Source organism: Symphalangus syndactylus, chromosome 18 (genome assembly GCF_028878055.3).
Source record: "Symphalangus syndactylus isolate Jambi chromosome 18, NHGRI_mSymSyn1-v2.1_pri, whole genome shotgun sequence".
Lineage (NCBI taxonomy): Eukaryota > Metazoa > Chordata > Mammalia > Primates > Hylobatidae > Symphalangus > Symphalangus syndactylus.
In genome coordinates this window covers 110,738,808-110,759,598 of record NC_072440.2, presented here as the reverse complement: position 1 = coordinate 110,759,598, position 20,791 = coordinate 110,738,808, and the positions used below count along the sequence as shown (strand labels likewise).

At 51.7% G+C, this 20,791-nt stretch overlaps 1 protein-coding gene across 5 annotated transcripts in view; it reads left to right on the top strand.

Annotated features, from left to right (window-relative positions):
- TPO (thyroid peroxidase) overlaps positions 1-20,791 on the top strand; it is a 127,494-nt gene that overhangs the window by 68,166 nt on the left and 38,537 nt on the right. For 2 of the 5 annotated variants that reach the window (XM_063622864.1, XM_055253451.2), the window contains 5 exons: positions 2,132-2,302; positions 8,648-8,885; positions 10,739-10,947; positions 11,334-11,504; positions 19,756-19,887. In XM_063622864.1, the coding sequence (XP_063478934.1) occupies positions 2,132-2,302; positions 8,648-8,885; positions 10,739-10,947; positions 11,334-11,504; positions 19,756-19,887 (921 nt within the window). The remainder of the gene's footprint in view (positions 1-2,131; positions 2,303-8,647; positions 8,886-10,738; positions 10,948-11,333; positions 11,505-19,755; positions 19,888-20,791) is intronic. The other 3 variants (XM_055253450.2, XM_055253448.2, XM_055253447.2) reach the window with 2 other exon arrangements.

Sequence of the window (20,791 nt, the reverse complement as noted above, 5' to 3'; positions counted from 1 at the left end):
GGCCAGAAATTCCAACAGTACGTTAAATAGGAGTGGTGAGAGAGGGCATCCCTGTCTTGTGCCAGTTTTCAAACGGAATACTTCCAGTTTTTGCCCATTCAGTATGATATTGGCTGTGGGTTTGTCATAAATAGCTCTTATTATTTTGAGATACGTCCCATGAATACCTAGTTTATCAAGAGTTTTTAGCATGAAGGGCTGTTGAATTTTGTCAAAGGCCTTTTGGCATCTATTGGGATAATCATGTGGTTTTTGTCATTGGTTCTGTTTATGTGATGGGTTTTGTTTATTGATTTACATATGTTGAACCAGCCTTGCATCCCAGGGATAAAGCCGACTTGTTCATGGTGGATAAGCTTTTTGATGTGCTGCTGGATTCAGTTTGCCAGTATTTTATTGAGGATTTTCACATGGATGTTCATCAGGCCTCCCTTCTTTCTTACGACTCATCGCAGCCATGCAGACCTTCCGTATGGGCACACTTGCTGATCCTACACAAGGTTTTTAATATATGTGGGGAAAACAAATGTGTTTAAAGTATTTTAAAAGGCTAAACTGGGCCCAGGCACGGTGGCTCACGCCTGTAATCCCAGCACTTTGGGAGGCTGAGGCAGGTGGATCACTTGAGGTCGGGAGTTTGAGACCAGCCTGGCCAACATGGTGAAACTCCATCTCTACTAAAAATACAAAAGAAAGAAAAAAAAGTTAGCTGGGTGTGGTGGTGGGTGCCTGTAGTCAGCTACTCAGGAGGCTGTGGCAGGAGAATCGCTTGAACCTGGGAGGCAGAGGTTGCAGGTGAGCCGAGATATCGCCATTGCATTCCAGACTGGGCAACAGAGTGAAACTCCATTTCAAAATAAAATAAAATAAAAATAAAAGGCTAAACTGTTCTACAGTTTTGATCAGCACCACCATCTTTAGAATGTTAATGATGAGTTACCTTTGGAAGTTAAATATTTGGGAGAAAATTATCCTATTCCCCCAATTAGTTTTTTGGAAGGGTTATTTTTAAGCCTCCCCATTTTTTCTTTATATTCCTTTCCCAGTACTCTGTATGTCTTTCTGGGAGCTTCTAACCTGTCTCAAAAGTTGACCAGCTCCAGGTGTAGTGGGGAGTGGGGAGGGCAGGGGTGCTGCAGTGTGTCCGGCGATACCTGCTTAGATGACAGCTGAGTCATGCACAGTGCGCCAGAGAGGCAGGGGCCGGCCTGGCCCTCAGCAGGTGCCCGGCATTTGAAGACACCCAGGTCATCCCACACAGGACGATGCACGTCGTGATTTCTAAGTCTTCCTTTTGGGCATCTTAAGGCCAAACTGATCCTTTAAAGACTCTGGTGGCATGCAGTGGTGGGTTCACGCTCCATTGAGATAGAGGAACCCTGACAGGTGGTGGGGCCTGCTTTCTACACGGGGCCTTTGGAGATGACAGCAACAGTGGTCCCCAGGCACCCTGGCCACCCCCTCAGCTAAGCTGAGTCTTCCTTTCACTCTTCTGGATGTTAGAATTCAGCAAACGCTTCTCTTTTTTTTGTAATCTTTCTGTTGCTGAGAAATAAAACAAAAAGCTTTAAAAACTGGTGGGCTCCTTCTCCAGACCCCTTTCTGAGGGTCCATCCCCCATGAGCCTCATCATCAGTGCCAGCCCAGTGGTTCACCCGCCAGCAAGGGCAGTGTCCTGAGGACATTCAGGAGACTCTGGAATCACACAAGCTGAATTCATGAACTTAAATGAAGATTTGCTAAGGATAAGATTGAGATATTGGGCCGGGCGCAGGGGCTCACGTCTGTAATCCTAGCACTTTGAGAGGCCAAGGCAGGCGGATCACCAGGTCAGGAGATTGAGACCATCCTGGCTAACATGGTGAAATCCCAGCTCTACTAAAAATACAAAAAGAAATTAGCCAAGTGTGGTAGCGGGCACCTGTAGTCCCAGCTACTCAGGAGGCTGAGGCAGGAGAATGGCGTGAACCCAGGAGGCGGAGCTTGCAGTGAGCTGAGATCGCCACTGCGCTCCAGGCTGGGCGACAGAAAGAGCGAGACTCCATCTCAAAAAAAAAAAAAGATTGAGATATCGTTGTTTCTCTAGAACTGAGCCGAGAACTGTCCTTGCCTTGTGCATGGTCTTTTCCAGGTGGTTTGGACCCACTAATACGAGGCCTTCTTGCAAGACCAGCCAAACTGCAGGTGCAGGATCAGCTGATGAATGAGGAGCTGACGGAAAGGCTCTTTGTGCTGTCCAATTCCAGCACCTTGGATCTGGCGTCCATCAACCTGCAGAGGGGCCGGGACCACGGGCTGCCAGGTCTGCCAGTTCCTTCCCTTGCACACCTCATGCAGCTGCTGCGGGATTTGCCGAGCTAGTAACCTGCTGCTAGAGAAACTGATTTACAGTAAAACAATCGCAAATCTAATGCCTTCTAAGCAATGGCTCTTAAAGGGCTCCAGTTCATTCAGCTAAAGAGGCCACTTCCAGCTTTTCTTAGAGATAGAAATGGCACGAAGAGGGTGGTTCTGAACCTCCCAGGAATGTATGAGCTGGGACCTTGAGAAACAGCCACTTCTAGTAGAGGGAGGAGGCAGTGCGCGGGCAGACAACGGCAGGTCTGTGTCTGGCGTCCCAGGAAGCTCCTGGGATGGCTAGAGTGCCCTCCTCCCTTTCTCCTCCCCACCACAAGGTCCCAGGGCCCGCAGAGATCATTCCACCACATCAGGACTGCTGTTAACTAACTGGTCCAAGCTGGCCCCTGGCAGGAGTGGCTGCTTCTCTCAAGCCAGCAGCCCCCTGTGCTCCCCACACCCCACCTGGCTCCTGCCTTTCCCAGGCCCCACCCCGCAGCCTCCTCCCTGACCTGCCCAGTTCCCAACTCCCTGACCTCAGGCCCACCTCAGCCTTCCCTCCTCTGGGCTCCTAGGTGGTTTGGTTGTCTGGTCAACCTGCAGCACCTGTCTAGACCTGATCCCCTGACACCTCGTATTCTGTGTGCGGCTCCGTTCTCTCCACGCACCCTGGGAGGTTGGGAGGTGCCTCCTGTTGTGTGTGGGTGACATGTGAGATAGACAGTGCTGCTAAGTCCTGCCGTGCCCCGTCCCTGGGCCTTCCTCTGTCCCCTGGCCCTTCCCCCATCCCTGTCTTCCTCACCAGTGGCGTCTGGAAGGGCTGGGATCAGCAGCCACACAGGCTGTGAATATCTGGGGACTAAATGTGAGTTGGGAGGATGCAGAAGGGGCCCCCATGTGTGTCAGGATAACGCACACTGTCCCCCTCGCTCCCTGCACCCAAACACAGCTGCTTCCTTGTTACCAGAGCTCAGGGAGCACAGCCCACACATGCCTTCACACACCGGGCACACACCTGCACATGCCTGGCACATGCCCAGCACATACCCAGCACACACCTGCCCACACATGGCCAGCACACACCTGCATACGCCTACACATGCCTGCACATGCCCGGCACATGCCCAGCACACACCTGCACATGCCCACACATGCCTGGCACATGCCCGGCACATGCCCAGCACACACCTGCACATGCCTGCACATACCCAGCACATACCCAGCACACACCAGCACATGGCCACACATGCCCAGCACATATCCAGCACACGCCCACACATGCCCAGCACACACCCACACATGCCCAGCACACACCCACACATGCCCAGCACATACCCAGCACATGCCTGCACACACCTTGCCTCTGGCTGGGACCCCCTTTGCTGCTGGCCCTGCTCAGGCCCCATAGCTTGATCTCCTCATGTTCCCATTGCTAACTTCCCTGAGCTAACTGCGCCAGAGCACGGGCGACCCCTTCCCGGCTCTCACAACCCCCACCTTCCTCTGCTTCACTTTTCACCAACTGAAATGTGGCCAAAGGCAAAAACCCACGTTCCCACTGGCCTGCGGGTCTCCCCGTAGATCATAAGCCCCAGAGGAAGGGCTGTGTTTCAGGGCTGGGGTCGCTAGCACCCAGAACCATTGACTGGCACAGAACAGGCACTTAGGGAACCCTCACTGAATGAATGAATGAATGAATGAATGAATCGCTAGCACCCAGAACCGTCGACTGGCACAGAACAGGCACTTAGGGAACCCTCACTGAATGAATGAATGAATGAATGAATGAATGAATGAATGAATGAATCGCTAGCACCCAGAACCGTCGACTGGCACAGAAGAGGCACTTAGGGAACCCTCACTGAATGAATGAATGAATGAATGAATGGGCAAATAAATGCTGACAAGGACAGAAGGGCCTAGCGGGAAGGGAACAGGAGTAAGACCAGCACACAGCCAGACTTGTGTTCAGAAGACCTGGGATTGGACCTGAGGAGTTCAATTTTGGATGAATCAGTTAATTAACTTGTATGTTTCCCAGTTCCTCCCCTGAGCACCTAGGACAGTAGAGTCAACCTCATTTTGAGTGTCAGGGACGCACACACAAGAGTGCTTGGTGTAAGCACACAGGAGGAGTCATGACACAGCATTGTAAGAGCTGCCACGTGGGTCCTACACAGGAGGAGTCATGACACAGCAGTGTAAGAGCTGCCACGTGGGTCCCACACAGGAGGAGTCATGACACAGCAGTGTAAGAGCTGCCACGTGGGTCCCACACAGGAGGAGTCATGACACAGCAGTGTAAGGGCTGCCAGGTGGGTCCCACACAGGGACGAGTCATGACACAGCAGTGTAAGAGCTTCCACGTGGGCCCCACACAGGAGGAGTCATGACACAGCAGTGTAAGAGCTGCCACGTGGGTCCCACACAGGAGGAGTCATGACACAGCAGTGTAAGAGCTGCCACGTGGGTCCCACACAGGAGGAGTCATGACACAGCAGTGTAAGAGCTGCCACGTGGGTCCCACACAGGGACGAGTCATGACACAGCAGTGTAAGAGCTGCCATGTGGGTCCCACACAGGGACGAGTCATGACACAGCAGTGTAAGAGCTGCCACGTGGGTCCCACACAGGAGGAGTCATGACACAGCAGTGTAAGAGCTGCCACGTGGGTCCCACACAGGAGGAGTCATGACACAGCAGTGTAAGAGCTGCCACGTGGGTCCCACACAGGGACGAGTCATGACACAGCAGTGTAAGAGCTGCCACGTGGGTCCCACACAGGAGGAGTCATGACACAGCAGTGTAAGAGCTGCCACGTGGGTCCCACACAGGGATGAGTCATGACACAGCAGTGTAAGAGCTGCCACACGTGGTCCCACACAGGGAGGAGTCATGACACAGCATTGTAAGAGCTGCCACGTGGGTCCCACACAGGAGGAGTCATGACACAGCAGTGTAAGAGCTGCCACGTGGGTCCCACACAGGGACGAGTCATGACACAGCAGTGTAAGAGCTGCCACACGTGGTCCCACACAGGGAGGAGTCATGACACAGCAGTGTAAGAGCTGCCACATGGGTCCCACACAGGAGGAGTCATGACACAGCAGTGTAAGAGCTGCCACGTGGGTCCCACACAGGAGAGTCATGACACAGCAGTGTAAGAGCTGCCACGTGGGTCCCACACAGGAGGAGTCGTGACACAGCAGTATAAGAGCTGCCACGCGTGGGTCCCTGCGGCCTGCAGTTCAAAGCCCACTGCATGTGTTAGCACTCTATACCCCAGCCACCGTAGAAGGCCGGGCTGCGATCACTTTCTAAAAGATGGATCGAGAGACTGAAGCACAGACAGTTTAGGCAACTTCCCCAGGTCTGAATTCCAGCACCTGGAGGCATCGATGCACCAGAAAGGCCACAAACCTGACAGAGGCTTCATTAGATCTGATCAGTTGGATCTGAGGATAAATTAGATAAAAGAGAAACGCTGGTGTCTCAGCAAGCTGAGCTGCGATGGTGATTTCCACTACGCCCTGAAATCTTTTGTTGTGCTTTACAGGGAATATAAAATGTACAACCTTCCCCAAAACACTTTTTTGCTGCTGGGCACAGTGGCTCACACCTGTAATCCCAGCACTTTGGGAGGCCGAGGCGGGCAGATCACGAGTTCAGGAGTTCAAGACCAGCCTGGCCAGATGGTGAAACCCTGTCTCTACTAAAAATACAAAAAATCAGCTGGGCGTGGTGACAGCACCTGTAATCCCAGCTACTTGAGAGACTGAGGCAGGAGAATTGCTTGAACCCAGGAGGCAGAGATTGCAGTGAGACGAGATCACATGCCTCTGCACTCCAGCCTGGGTGACACAGCGAGACTCAGTCAAAAAAACAACAACAAAAAACACTTTTTCTGCATTCCTGTTTCTGCGGTGTCTCCCACAGGCAGGGACATCTGAAGTGATGTTGTTTCTTCCCAGCTCTGTGGCTTCTGGAGCTGTGATGAGCTTCAGCCTCCATGTCTCCTTCCCAGGCCTTGCACGTTTTCCCTCTAGAGTTGGAAAAAGATGCAAATATGTTTCCTCTTAGAGCAATAAGAAAGGAAAATACCCTTCTAACTTCGTTATTTTTTCTTTTTAAAATTAAGATTTCCATCTCTCACAGGTATTAGAAATGGTTTAATTATTTTGGACTACTTAAACAGTTCGACAATGGTCTAAAATGACTATATAGAAACTTTCTCTCCTCATTTCAGAACTTTAATTTGCTCATTATTTTGTTTCTCACTAGTCTGAAAATAACTGATTCTTTTAGTAAATATTTAGTGAAATAACTGCTGTGTCCCCCAAGCCCTGTGGCAAGCAATGGGCGTCTGTTTTCTATATAAACCGAGTGTCTACCGGTTACCTGTTCCTGGAGCTGAGAAGTTTGTGGGGTATGTTTGGGATGGTCTAGGCTAAAGTAGATTGCGGGATAAAGATGACATTTTGTTGGAGGTGCTGAGGTGGAGAGACACAGGTGCCTCTTGAGGGGGCAAAGCACTTCCCGGTGGCTTTGATGAGAGGGCTGGGATGGCCCATCTGGAGAGAGAAAACGAGAGTGGTTTCTGCAGATCACAGGGTGGCAGAGCCCACTATGGACAGCAGGAGTCAGGCTGAGGCAGCGCAGCTTCTCACGGGGGCTGGGGGGAACCCTTGCCAGACGCAGCAGTGCCAGGCCTATGGGGCCAGCCAAGGGGGGTGACTCTGGCAGCACAAGAGTCAGACACACACTTGTTCCTCCTGATGGCGAACCAGGGAGCCGCCCTTTAAGAAATGGACTCAATGGCACCTGACAGCAGTTTTCTGAAAGCTCAGGATTTCTTTGTTTTTTGTTTTTTTGAGACAAAGTCTCACTCTTGTCACCCAGGCTGGAGAGCAATGGGGTGATCTCAGCTCACTGCAACCTCTGTCTCCCAGGTTCAAGCAATTCTCCTGCCCCAGCCTCCCGAGTAGCTGGGATTACAGGCACCCGCCACCACGCCTAGCTAATTTTTGTATTTTTAGTAGAGATGGAGTTTCACCATGCCGGCCAGGCTGGTCTCAAACTCCTGACCTCAGGCAATCCACCCACTTCGGCCTCCAAAACTGCTGGGATTACAGGCGTGAGCCACCGCACCTGGCCTCTAGAAGCTCAGATTTTGAATCTCACTCATGCCTTCCTCTTTCACTTTGCCCATTCTTCCAATCTGTCTTCTTCCAAGTTGTTCCCACCCCTTGGCTCCATGAGTCTGTTTATCACATGGGCATCCCCTTCCTAGACCAACTGGAGGATGCCCGGCTATTTCTCCCAGTTCTGTTTGGTCTAAACATGAGACACCATGAGGGCCCAACCTTCTGTCCCATGAAAGCCTCACTGCCCCTGGGGGGAACCGGCCCAGTGCTCACATGTTGCTGTGCGTGCACTTGTCTGGGACTTCTGCTGGGAGCCTGTGGTGGGCAGGGCGCTGAGGGTAGAACCAGACACAGTCTTAGCTAAAGCACTGCACAGGGCAGGTGGATGAGTAGAGACAGTAGCAGAGGCCCTGGGCGGCGCTCTGATCAGACCCCGCGGGAGTGAGGGTCGCCCATCCTTGAGGAGGGAGCACTTCTGGAGGAGGCGACAGCTGAACCAAGAAGAGTGGATGAGGGACGAAGGCGGATGTGAGGAGGGAGGCACAGGGAGGGGCACGAGTGTCAGGCAAAGGCGCAGCCACAGAGTCAGACCATGGATAGGGGCCTGGGAAGGGAGCAGCTCAGGCTTGGGTCAGCAAGCAGGAGGAGGAGTGAGAAGAGAGGCTAGGGATTCACCAGGGTTCTCAGCAAGAAAAGATCTCCAGTCTTCAATATGGAGATGAGTGGCCAGACAGACAAAGATATTTGTGTGTGTGTGTGCATGTGTGTGTGTGAGTGTGTATGGGGGGGCAGGGGGCGCGTGCTGGCTTTTGTGTGTGCTCCTGATGTCATTGTGGGAGGCAAATTCTGAAGAGAATGCGGAGCTGTTTCGGTTGCCCTGTAGAGGCGAGAACTAAGCGCAGGCTGGGCGATAACAGGAATGCACTTAGATGTCGTTGACTGGGCATTCTTGCTGTCTCCAGCTCCTTTATGAACAAACCCTGCAAAAAGAGCTCTGGCATCTGAGCTGGAACATCCTAGCCTGGCAAACTGCCGGGCAGTGTCACAGGGTGGGACAGGACTCTGTCCTGCTGCGCTTCCAGTCTCGGGGACCATGACGTGAGTGAGATGGGCTGAACAAAGGTTCAGGTCTGTGAGAGAAACCCTGCAGCCTCTCCCCTGTGCAGGTTACAATGAGTGGAGGGAGTTCTGCGGCCTGCCTCGCCTGGAGACCCCCGCTGACCTGAGCACAGCCATCGCCAGCAGGAGCGTGGCCGACAAGATCCTGGACTTGTACAAGCATCCTGACAACATCGATGTCTGGCTGGGAGGCTTAGCTGAAAACTTCCTCCCCAGGGCTCGGACAGGGCCCCTGTTTGCCTGTCTCATTGGGAAGCAGATGAAGGCTCTGCGGGACGGTGACTGGTAGGTCCCTGCACAGAGGCGGGTGGTTTGCATTGGTTCTGAAGCCAGCCAGACCTGCATTCAAATTCCGGCTCCACCGTTCAACTCTTACGTAAGCCTAGTCAGGTTGTTTCTCCCACCCACAGCTTCCTTAACCTAGAACAGTGTTTTTATAACGAGCAACTACAAAGCACATAGCACTTAGAATGGGAGCTAGCGCTGATTTTTCCTAGATCCAACCACACGAGCAAGCAGGCACATAACACAAATTGGACACACTCATGACAGCCCTGAGACTGCATTCCATCCCCCACATCCCCTGACAACTCCCGGGAAAGCGCAGAGGTGGACAGTGACTCAGGCGCATACACAGGCCATGCCTGGCGTTCATGGATGCCTCTGGGCTGGACAGGCCTTCCCCGCGCCCCAGCCCCCGCCTGCAGATAGCAGATGCTTGCCGGTAGCAGAAAGCTGAGGTCCCGCTTTGCCTGCCTGGTACATGTCTGCTCCCTCCACAAGTTCAACCTAGAATTTGGAGGTTTGTACTGGAGGGAGTCAGAGCCAGATCCTGTTCCCATCTGACTGAGTCCATGCCCCCTGTAGAAGCAGGTACACAGGATACCAGTGTTAGGATTTCGGAACAACACAGACAAAAACAATGGGAAAATGTTTTCTTTTGCTTTTAAAGACATCCCTACCTATCCAATTCTCTCTCTATTTTTGGTAGTCACTGTGCCGAGGTCAGATTTTTGTTGTAAAGGATCTGTACTCTTCCCAGAGAGTGCACCTGCCACATGCCGGGGCTTCTGTCCTTTCCCCGGTGTGACTTTTATCTGTAATTTCTGAGATGCAGCATTTCGAAGAGCTACGAACACCTGGGGAGAAATCACCAGGGGAACTTGTCTCCCTCATAGCTGTGTCTTCAGCAAACGTGCGGTTTGGAATTCTCTGGGACATGGGAAGCCACTAGCTCAGAAGGGGGAAGATTTCGCCAGCTTGCCCCATACGTGTGTCTCCCATGCGTGTTTTATGCCACCCATGGTGGAAGCTCCATCTGAAATCAGTGCAGAGGCAGCTGGCAGATTCCTAGGGTGGTACCCCCAATTTCTCATCCTATGTATTAATGACCAAATATCTCCCCAATGCAAAAATGGGATCAATTAACTTAGGTATAGTGGGGCCTCTTTTTCATGTTCTAAGAGGAATTCATCCCCGCGATGGGAACCAGAAGAGTTTTACATGGCAGGGGAGATGCACATGGGAGATGCATGCTTTACGGCATTCAGGCCAGGAGCTATTGAGGCTTTGGCAACCATTTTCATATTTTGAGAGGAAAGTGGGACTTCATTTCTTCACATTGCAATTTTCTTGATTAATCATGGCCTGGAGGAAGAAGCTGAAGGTAGAGAGACTGTGCAGGGCACCTTGACTTCAGAGTAGAGCAGCACCCTCTAAAATAGCTGAATTTGCTGTCATTATTCTTGCTTTTAATACAGCAATACACCCCAGATAACAGCAATGCAGCACAATAGTTGCTCATAGTCAACCAGCAAAGTGGCTCTGAGCCCCTCTTCCATCTGACACCGCTCGTTCAGACAGCCAGGTGCATGCTGTGCTGCCCCTTCACATCTCGCCTCCTGCAGGTCCTCAGTGCCTGCACCTGAGTGGGCCCGGGTGCTCGGGGGTCTGGGCAGACGCCACAGGGTCTCCTTCAGGTCCTCAGCGCCTGCACCTGCGCGGCCCCGGGTGCTGGGAGTCTGGGCAGACGCCGCAGTAGAGGCTGGCAGCACACAGCAGTGGGCGGCTGGTCCTGAGTGCCTGCCCTGGGGGTTCTCCATGCACCATGACCTTACTCACTGTCTCCTTCTCTGGAGGTTTTGGTGGGAGAACAGCCACATCTTCACGGATGCGCAGAGGCGTGAGCTGGAGAAGCACTCCCTGTCTCGGGTCATCTGTGACAACACCGGCCTCACCAGGGTGCCCGTGGATGCCTTCCAAGTCGGAAAATTCCCTGAAGACTTTGAGTCTTGTGACAGCATCCCTGGCATGAACCTGGAGGCCTGGAGGGAAACCTTTCCTCAAGGTAATGTTTGGTCTCTTCTCACACCACGTTATAGCACCTGCATCTCATCAAACAAAGCTTATCTTCCCCAGGAGCTGATTTTAACTTTTCACTGTTTAGAAAACAGTGTCAACGCCCTGCCTTACACCCTCAGGGCAGCTCCCGGGGCGGGGCGGGACCCTTCTCTAGTGAGAAAGGAACTGGAGGCCTAGAGAAAGGGAGCCAGCGGGGCCCGACCTGGGAAGTGGCCGTGTGTGCTGCGTGGGTGCTCAGTGAGTGACCACAGCAGGGCTCCCCGGCCTCGGCACCAGCCCCTCCAGGGCACAAGCGCACCGTGACAGGGACGTTGGTGTGTGGTTTTCTTTTCTCATAGTTTGACTACATGTCAACCTGTCCACATTTCATAGACGACAAGTGTGGCTTCCCGGAGAGCGTGGAGAATGGGGACTTTGTGCACTGTGAGGAGTCTGGGAGGCGCGTGCTGGTGTACTCCTGCCGGCATGGGTATGAGCTCCAAGGCCAGGAGCAGCTCACCTGCACCCAGGAAGGATGGGATTTCCAGCCTCCCCTCTGCAAAGGTCAGTCCTTCCTTTAATGACAATTACAAAACATCTGCATGTTTCTCATATAAATTAACAATGCAATGTCATTGAAAGTTTCTTCAACAAAAGGGGCTTCCGAAACTGTTATCTTCCCAGGAGCAATTTGAGGATAGAAAGCAAGGGCTCTCCCCTTGGCCGTGTTCCCAGCGGGCCTCTTTCTAGGTAGTGAGGCCTCAGGACAGGCACGTGGAATCGTGCCAATGGGGTCACCGGTGAGGGAAGAGAGAGGAGTCCGTGAGTTCCAGGCAAAGTTGGGGTGAACTCGCAGGGGCGCTTTCTCAAAGGGAACACAGCAGCAAACATCGCCACTCCAGGAACCCATAGAGTAAGGCTCGCCTCCACCTCCACCTCCTACAGGTGGCTGATGCCCATGCCTGGTCCTCCTCCAGCCACTGGGTTCCACTCCCAGCCTCCCGCATGTTTAGGTGTGGACAGGTGTGGCCTCCCGTGGTAATTTGAGAGCAGGATGGGGAGGCACCTTTCAGGCCGAAAGGCAAGACAGCCGTGGGCCACCTCCACCTGCTCCTCCCATGCGGCTGTCAGCCCAGGGCAGCTGGACAACAGAGCCTCCCAGGGGAAGAGCGGGGTACTGGGGTCCCTCTGCGGGGAGCAGCAGAATGAGTCCCCGTCTGACTGTTCTGAGACAGAGCCCTCTGGGTGCGACTCCTGAGGCTGGGGCTTCCTGTCAGAGCAGCTCGCGTTCCCCAACTACTTCAGAAATGCTCTGCAACAAAACCTGGTCTGCTGGTTCTGGTCTCATGGGCCGGTGGGGTCAGGGCAGGCAGGGGCAGGAATGGCTGCTGTTCTCGGAGGAAGGTTGCTCAGACGATACTCACCAGCAATCTTTAGAAGGCCAACCAGCTGCCTTCAGGGACTGCATTTTAGGGGAGGAAAATTGGCATCAGACTCACAGCCTCCTGTGAGCTACCTGCTATGAGCTGCACTTACCTAGACTGCAGAAGAAAGAGATGGTCTCATGCAAGAATCTGGCTGGTTTGCAAGCAGAAATAAAAGCAAAGTCCACAGTTTTCAGTTTTCTCAGAGTTTTCAGAAGATGAGAGTCCTGGAGCCAGTGCTTTGGGAGACCCAGGTGAGAGAATCCTTTGAGGCCAGGAGTTCAAGACCAGCCTGAGAAACATAGTGAAACCCCATCTCTACCAAAAAAAAGGCCTGGAGGGGGATGGTGTGATAAGTTGCACAAGGTCAATGTGCTCAATGCCATTGAACTGTACATTTAAAAATGGCTGAGGTGGTAAATTTTACATTATGTATAATTTAGCACAATAACAAAATTTCCATTTCAATTTTGAAAGTCCAAAATGTTTGTCCTTGAAGGGTTGCAGTGGCCAACTGCTTCCAGACCCTCAGTCATAAAGGGAGAGGCTGAGACCCTGCGTGCACCAGAGACCCACCAGGACTCCGTGCTGTGGCAGGGGTCAGGTAGGGGTGCGGCTCCTGCCAAGTCTGTGGTCTCCCGGGAGCCACCTTCCCATTAGGAGAGGAGAGAAGGGATGAGGAGAGGAAGAAGCAAAGCTGGCTGGGGAACAGTGCCTGGGAAATAACTTTCAGAGTCTCTAACAGCACAGGGCGCTGCCTGGGCATAGATAGGGCAGAGGTCTGCTCCACAGGTGAGGGAGGTGTCATCACTGGAAACCAGCCTGGGCTGGAAACCCTCTGTTTAAACTGGTAATTCCACAATGTCAGATTTGCAGACGTGCTCCCCTGCTGCATTTTGGGATTGGTCATGAATGACAGTGTACAAGGAAATCACCCAGAGATTAGACAGTGCCCCAGAGAACAGCAGACCGGGATGTCTCTCCCAGAGAACTTTCCAGAAGCCTCAGTGATAGATACACAACCACTCTGTTGGGTGATGACGTCTGTGTAAACTCGTGGTTGCTGTTAACACTATTGCATGACTCCTGGCCGTAGGCTGTGCCGCTGACCCTTCAGTGACAAAAGGATCACGAATCGCAAGGTTTTCCTGTTCCCTTGGCTTAGAGACTGCAAACTTGAAATGGCCACTTCACCCACGATTCCTGGTTTTCCCTGTTGGCATTACAGTTAAGGAATTGATGGCAGGTGCTTCAGGGCATAGCACGCTGCGTGTTCTATGTTAACAAGCCTTCCTACGGTGCATTTCACTGTACACCTGCGTCTTGCCTTGCCCAAATATCCAGATGTTTCATGTGACCATTTTAGTTTCATTTTAAGTATGGATGACCCCAAAGTGCTACTCACAGGGATCTTCAAGGTGCAAATAAAAGATGGGTGAGACCCTAGAGTGGATCAGGAAGGGAGACCGCTGGTGTCCTGCAACCTGCCTGTGTGGAGCTGCCCCCTGTGCGCGTGCCCTCTTGACCTTCCACCTGGGACGTTGCTCATCTGTCTCCTAAATGAGGAATGCTCCTCCAGCCTCCTCTAGACCATCCTATGCCATCAAAATCACTCTTCTTTCTTGTTCCTTTTTTGGATTTCTTTATTTTATTTTATTTTATTATTATTATACTTTAAGTTTTAGGGTACATGTGCACAATGTGCAGGTTTGTTACATATGTATCCATGTGCCATGTTGGTGTGCTGCACCCATTAACTCGTCATTTAGCATTAGGTATATCTCCTAATGCTGTCCCTCCCCCCTCCCCCCACCCCACAACAGTCCCCAGAGTGTGATGTTCCCCTTCCTGTGTCCATGAGTTCTCATTGTTCAATTCCCACCTGTGAGTGACAACATGTGGTGTTTGGTTTTTTGTCCTTGAGATAGTTTACTGAGAATGATGATTTCCAGTTTCATCCATGTCCCTACAAAGGACATGAACTCATCATTGTTTATGGCTGCATAGTATTCCATGTTGTATATGTGCCACATTTTCTTAATCCAGTCTATCGTTGGACATTTGGGTTGGTTCCAAGTCTTTGCTATTGTGAATAGTGCTGCAATAAACATACATGTGCATGTGTCTTTATAGCAGCATGATTTATAGTCCTTTGGGTATATACCCAGTAATGGGATGGCTGGGTCAAATGGTATTTCTAGATCTAGATCCCTGAGGAATCGCCACACTGACTTCCACAATGGTTGAACTAGTTTACAGTCCCACCAACAGTGTAAAAGTGTTCCTATTTCTCCACATCCTCTCCAGCACCTGTTGTTTCCTGACTTTTTAATGATGGCCATTCTAACTGGTGTGAGATGGTATCTCACTGTGGTTTTGATTTGCATTTCTCTGATGGCCAGTGATGATGAGCATTTTTTCATGTGTTTTTTGGCTGCATAAATGTCTTCTTTTGAGACGTGTCTGTTCATATCCTTCACTCACTTTTTGATGGGGTTGTTTGTTTTTTTCTTGAAAATTTGTTTGAGTTCATTGTAGATTCTGGATATTAGCCCCTTGTCAGATGAGTAGGTTGCGAAAATTTTCTCCCATTCTGTAGGTTGCCTGTTCACTCTGATGGTAGTTTCTTTTGCTGTGCAGAAGCTCTTTAGTTTAATTAGATCCCATTTGTCAATTTTGGCTTTGTTGCCATTGCTTTTGGTGTTTTAGACATGAAGTCCTTGTCCATGCCTATGTCCTGAATGGTAATGCCTAGGTTTTCTTCTAAGGTTTTTATGGTTTTAGGTCTAACATGTAAGTCTTTAATCCACCTTGAATTAATTTTTGTATAAGGTGTAAGGAAGGGATCCAGTTTCAGCTTTCTACATATGGCTAGCCAGTTTCATTTATCTTCCTTGATTTTTAGTCCAACAATTAACAGCTGTCTGAAGTTAAGATCCATTGTAAGAAGGACTATTTCTCAACCAGTCTGGGTGCTCCGGAGGGTGCAGGAGTGTTTCTCAGCATGGTCCATGCACAGCAGCCAGCGCTCCTGGCAGGCTCTCCGGCTGCAGCAACAACATCACCAAGCAGCTTATTATACCTGCGGCGTCTGGGGCCACCACAATCCCTGAGTCAGAATCCACACTCTTCACAAGACCCCATTAGACTGTGTATGTGAAGGTCTGAGACACGCGTCGGCCAACCCTAACTCGTCTTCTCTCTCTAGTTCACTAACTTGGGCCCAACTTCATGTTCTCCTGCCACAGACATTTCAGTAGCCATTTAATCTGTCTCCCAAGAGTGCTGAGCCTTTGTGTGCCTCCACGTTTTCAAACGTGAAATGAGGACGGGAATAAGGCATCGATTTAAATTAGTTATAAATGCACAGTACAAAGAGCGGGGTGCAGGCCTGTGGTTATTAACACTGTGTGCTCAGGAGCTGTGCTCTGAATGCCGGGATGGCCACACCCAGAACCATTGCGCTGCAGTTAGCAGGGTGTCTGTTGACTTGGAAGAGTGTCGGTGACAAGTCACTCAATAAACATGTAAGCTACACAGCAATGTGTGCATTTGGGAATCTGTTCAGGTTTTTTTTTAAGCAGTGGGCCACCGGCACACACATCACTTTGATGAGTGTCCTCCCGAATGTGAGGGGAGCGCTAGGCTCTGCCCCAGAACCTGTGAATACTGGAAACCTCAGCAGCCTGAGATGGGAACAGGGAGGAGAGACTGCTAACCTTCATCGATACAACTCTTTTTTTATTCATTTTATCACATCTATAATTAAAATATATCTTAGAAATAAATGACAAAACTCAAAACTCTGGTACAAATGCGCGTGCACAAATATTTTTACCACAGCTGTTCCCTGCACTAGAAGTTTCAAAATCGAGAATCACAAGGGAAAAAGTATAACAGACAGGAAGCTTTACGTTTATGCTAAATTGATAAGAATATACGTACTCAAGGAGATCCTCAGTGAAACCTCATCAACACGTCTGTGGCTACAGAAAGGAAGGCTGCGGGCTTAACTGAATATTTAATACAGTAAAACGAATAGTATTTGCTGCTCTCTTCTCTACTCAAATTCTACTTATTCACTCAAACTCATTCACATAAAAACTTTATATTAAGGCCAGGTGTGGTGGCTTATGCCCATAATCCCAGCACTTTGGGAGGCCAAGGCGGGTGGATCATGAAGTCAGGAGTTCAACACCAGCCTAGCCAAGATGGTGAAACCCCATCTCTACTAAAAATACAAAAAAGAAAAATTAGCCGGGCATGGTGATGGGTGCCTGTAATCCCAGCTACCCAGGAGGCTGAGGCAAGAGAATTGCTTGAACTCGGGAGGTGGAGGTTTCAATGAGCCGAGACTGCACCACTGCACTCCAGCCTGGGTGACAGAGTGAGACTCCATCTCCAAAAAAAAAAAAAAAGCTGGCAAATGCATTGCAGTGAGTCTCCTCTGAGTGCCTTGATGTTGCGAATTTCAAATAGATAAAAAGCTATGAGTCAGTGGCTTTTTCCATGAGTTATTGTCAGGAGGTTATACAGTAAACGAATATACATAAATGCTTTGTGCGTATTACGGAAAATACAGTTCGCAACCAGTACTAATTTGCTTAGAGAAATGGAAACATCTGTGCCCATCTGCACTCTCAGTACACATGGAGACTGTGGATGCCATGGTCGTCTGCACACTCACTGCGCGTGGAGACTTGTGGACACCATGGCTGCTCTTCTTGAAACTCACGGCGAAGCAGAGAGCAGAGCCTCGGCCTCCATGCAGGTGGCTCTGGTATCTGGGGACACTGCGGCTGAGGCTGGTTTCCTCCTCTGTCAGGAGCGCTGCTCTTCAGACAGGGCCGATTTGTCCCCCTCCTTCCTGTCCATCCTGGGAAGGAGACCTACACAGCGCTGGCCCGTGACTCGGCCTTCTGCTTAGAAGAAACTGACCGTGGGTGGAGGGTTGTGGGCCAAACTGTGCCCCCAAAAAGCTATGCTCAAGTTCTAGCCCCGTGTGCCTCTGCATGTGGCCTGATGAAGAAGCAAGGCCTTTGCAGGTGCCATCGAGTTAAAATGAGGCTGTCGGGTGCATCCTGCTCCAATGCGCAGTGTCCTCGTAGGAAGAGGAGACAAGACACAGAGAGACGGGACCGTGTGAAGACCCAGGATGGAAACAAAGCATCTGCCAGGCATGGGCCCCCCAGGACCCACCAGGAGCCAGAGCATGCAGGAAGGACCCCCCCGCTCCCCACTCCGCCGAGAGCCTGCTGAAGGAGCACCGCCCGGCCGACACCCTGATTTCAGACCTGTGACCTCCAGAACTCTCGGAGGGTGCATTTCTGTTGCTTGGCGCCATCCACTTTGTGATGATTTTTCCCAGCAGCCACAGGGAACTCATACCCAGGATGAGAACTGCAGGGATGGGGTGAGGAGAGGGGGCGGAAGCTGCTCCAAGGGAACTCCCTGAGAGGGATGCAGGGATGTGTTGGTGGCTGCCGTTCCCATTCTGAGGACCCCATCGCACATCCCAGGGGATGAAGAAGAGAAAATGGGCCTGCAGCATTCATGGGTGATGACTTTGATTTTTTTATGCGATCATGATGGAAACACTCCCCTACCCCAGGGGTGGCTGCAGATGCCTTCACACAGCTCCGGTGCTTCACAGCTCTGCATAACGTGATGCAGGAGGGGCTGGTTCCAGGGACAGCTTTAGCCAAGAAAGACCTTCTAGGTTTAACAGCCTTGACATGGTTACCTATACATAAAACACTTTAATAGCTGCTGCAAGATAGAGACAATTAACAGTAGCCGATAGTCAATAGCTTCAATCCTTTGAAATTTCTTGACTTTTTCTTCTTTTTATTTTTTTGAGACAGAGTCTCACTCTGCCACCCAGGCTGGAGTGCAGTGGTACAATCTCTGCTCACTGCAACCTCCGCTTCCTGGGCTCAAGTGATTCTCCTACCTCAGCCTCCTGAGTAGCTGGGATTACAGGCACCCACCACTGCATCCAGCTCATTTTTGTATTTTTAGTGGAGAGGGGATTTCACCATGTTGGCCAGGCTGGGCTCAAACTCCTGACCTCAGGTGATCTGCTCACCTTAGCCTCCCAAAGTGCTGGGATTACAGGCATGAGCCACCAGACCCGACTTCTTATACTCTTATAGAATGGTTGTCATTATCAATAATGTCATTTTTAAAGACTGTGCCATTTAGAAAGCCTGAGATATCCCCGACACCCTGCTGGTTGTCATAAGCATCTTCTTTGATTCCACGCCCGTTTTTCCCAGCCGACATAATTATACCCATTCTGTAACTGAGAAAACCAGCATGGGCCAGCCTCCCCCGGGTCAGGAGTGGGCAGTCCTGTCCAGTGCAGCTCCTCGCCCTGGGGAGCAGGGGGGCAGCAGACCACCCCAGCTGGCCTTCCAGGCCTCACGGGTCTCCGGCACTGGATCGCCTGAGCACTGCTCAGGTTCACACATTCTCACCGTCCTGGGGTGGCTGAGTCGGGGGCCAAGACCCTGTGGCCTATGTGGACCCCGGCTCTTCCACTCAGCGGTGAGACTGGGGAGAGTCCCTCCACCCCTCCCAGTGCCTTCGCCCTGTCTGGGGGTGTCATCAGCACCAGGGCCCCAGGAGTGCAGGGAGGTTGCTGCCTCCAGCCTGGCCCTCGGTGGAGGCTGCACCCAGGCCAGCTCTGTTCCCTCCAAACAGAGCAGCTCCTGGAAGAGGTCACGTCCCCAGCACTGACAGCACCTGTTCCATTTGGAGAATGTGCATTGGGCATGTGGAGCAGATCTGTGACATGCTACTGCTTGTTTTCTAAAATTGGCCAGAAAAGGAATATTATTTGAACAAAATGTACAGCAGGTTATCTGGAAACATAAGCCTAGGGGATGAGGTACTAGGTTGTAGGATTTGTGTGCAGGGGGAGCAGGAGGGGACTCCATATCCTCACTGGCGGTGGCAGGTGGCCCCAGTCCTTGCTCTCAGAGGACCTGTCAGCCAGCTGGGAGCATCTGCCTGGGCGAAGCAGACCCTGCCCACCCTCATCCTGGCCCCTTCCTGCCCCCATGTCCTGCACTTGGCCACATTCCACCTTCCCCTATCCCAGGCAAACCCTAATTTCCTCCAGGAAGGCTCCTGTGACTTGGGCCTGAGCGAGCCCCAGTGTGTGGACTCCCTGCAGGCTCAGAGCCCACGGCCAGCGCACATCTGTCTGCTCCTCATTACCTTTTCGGATGTGCGGGGAGCAGGGGGGCAGTTACCCCTAGACCAGGTGGGATGGCAGGCAAAAGGCTGACCTCCACAGAGAGAAGCACCTCCCAGAATGGGGGCGCTCACGGGAGAAAGGGATGCAGCCGCTTCCTCTCACCTGTATGGCCTTGTGTGTCTGGCAGATGTGAACGAGTGTGCAGACAGCGCCCACCCCCCCTGCCACGCCTCCGCGAGGTGCAGAAACACCAAGGGCGGCTTCCAGTGCCTCTGTGCGGACCCCTACGAGTTAGGAGACGATGGGAGAACCTGCATAGGTGAGGCTGTTCCCCTCTCTCTCTGTCCGTCCATTTGCGGGTTCTTGTAAAATGAAGAAAAGTGTGTTCAAGTTAGGCAACTGTCAATCACCATCTTGATTGGGAAGGGCAGAGATGAATAAGACACCAAGCCCACAGTGCCCGAGGGGCGTCTGCGCTGTGCTGCGGGCAGAGGATGCACTTCGTGTGCCTGCTGTCTGTGCAGAGACCCTCAGTGCATGCTGAGGCTAGGGACGGCAGCCAGAATGCATTTCCAGACAAGGCCCACACGTGTATACCCAGCCTAGATCACACCCCAGACAAAAAACCTATGAAACAGGCAGAATTCATTACAGACCCATCCATCACCTCTCCTCCTTCTGGGCCCACTCCCCAAATGCACCCGACTGCACCCTGACCAGGGCCTGCCTGTCTCCCACCTCCACCTCCAGATGTCCCCACCCGGCATGGATGGCCTTGCCCCGTCCCCCAGCTCTGCACTCAGCTCAGGGACAGCGTCTTCCTCACCGCTGCCTCCAAGCCAGGTGCCAGCTACACCCAAACTTTTGACCAATTTCCTCCCCTGAAAATTGTGGCTCTTAAGTAAGCACTATCTTTAATCTTCATTTTATAGAAGAGGATACTAGTGATAAGAGAGGGTGAGACACGCTCCTGGTCACGCAGCCACTCCATAGCTGGCCGGGAATTTGTGTTAATAGTTTGGCTTCCAGCTCTTATACCAGACTCGACTTACAGACAGACTTCCTCTGAGCTACTGTCATAGGGGAGTGAGGTATCCCAAAAGAACCAAGTGCAAGACCCAAATGCAGCAAAGGCAGCTGGGACGTCCAGCCAGGGCAGAGGGGGTCAGTGCAAAACGCTTCATAACTCAACTTCATTAAGGGGGTTCTGCTAAACTGGAATG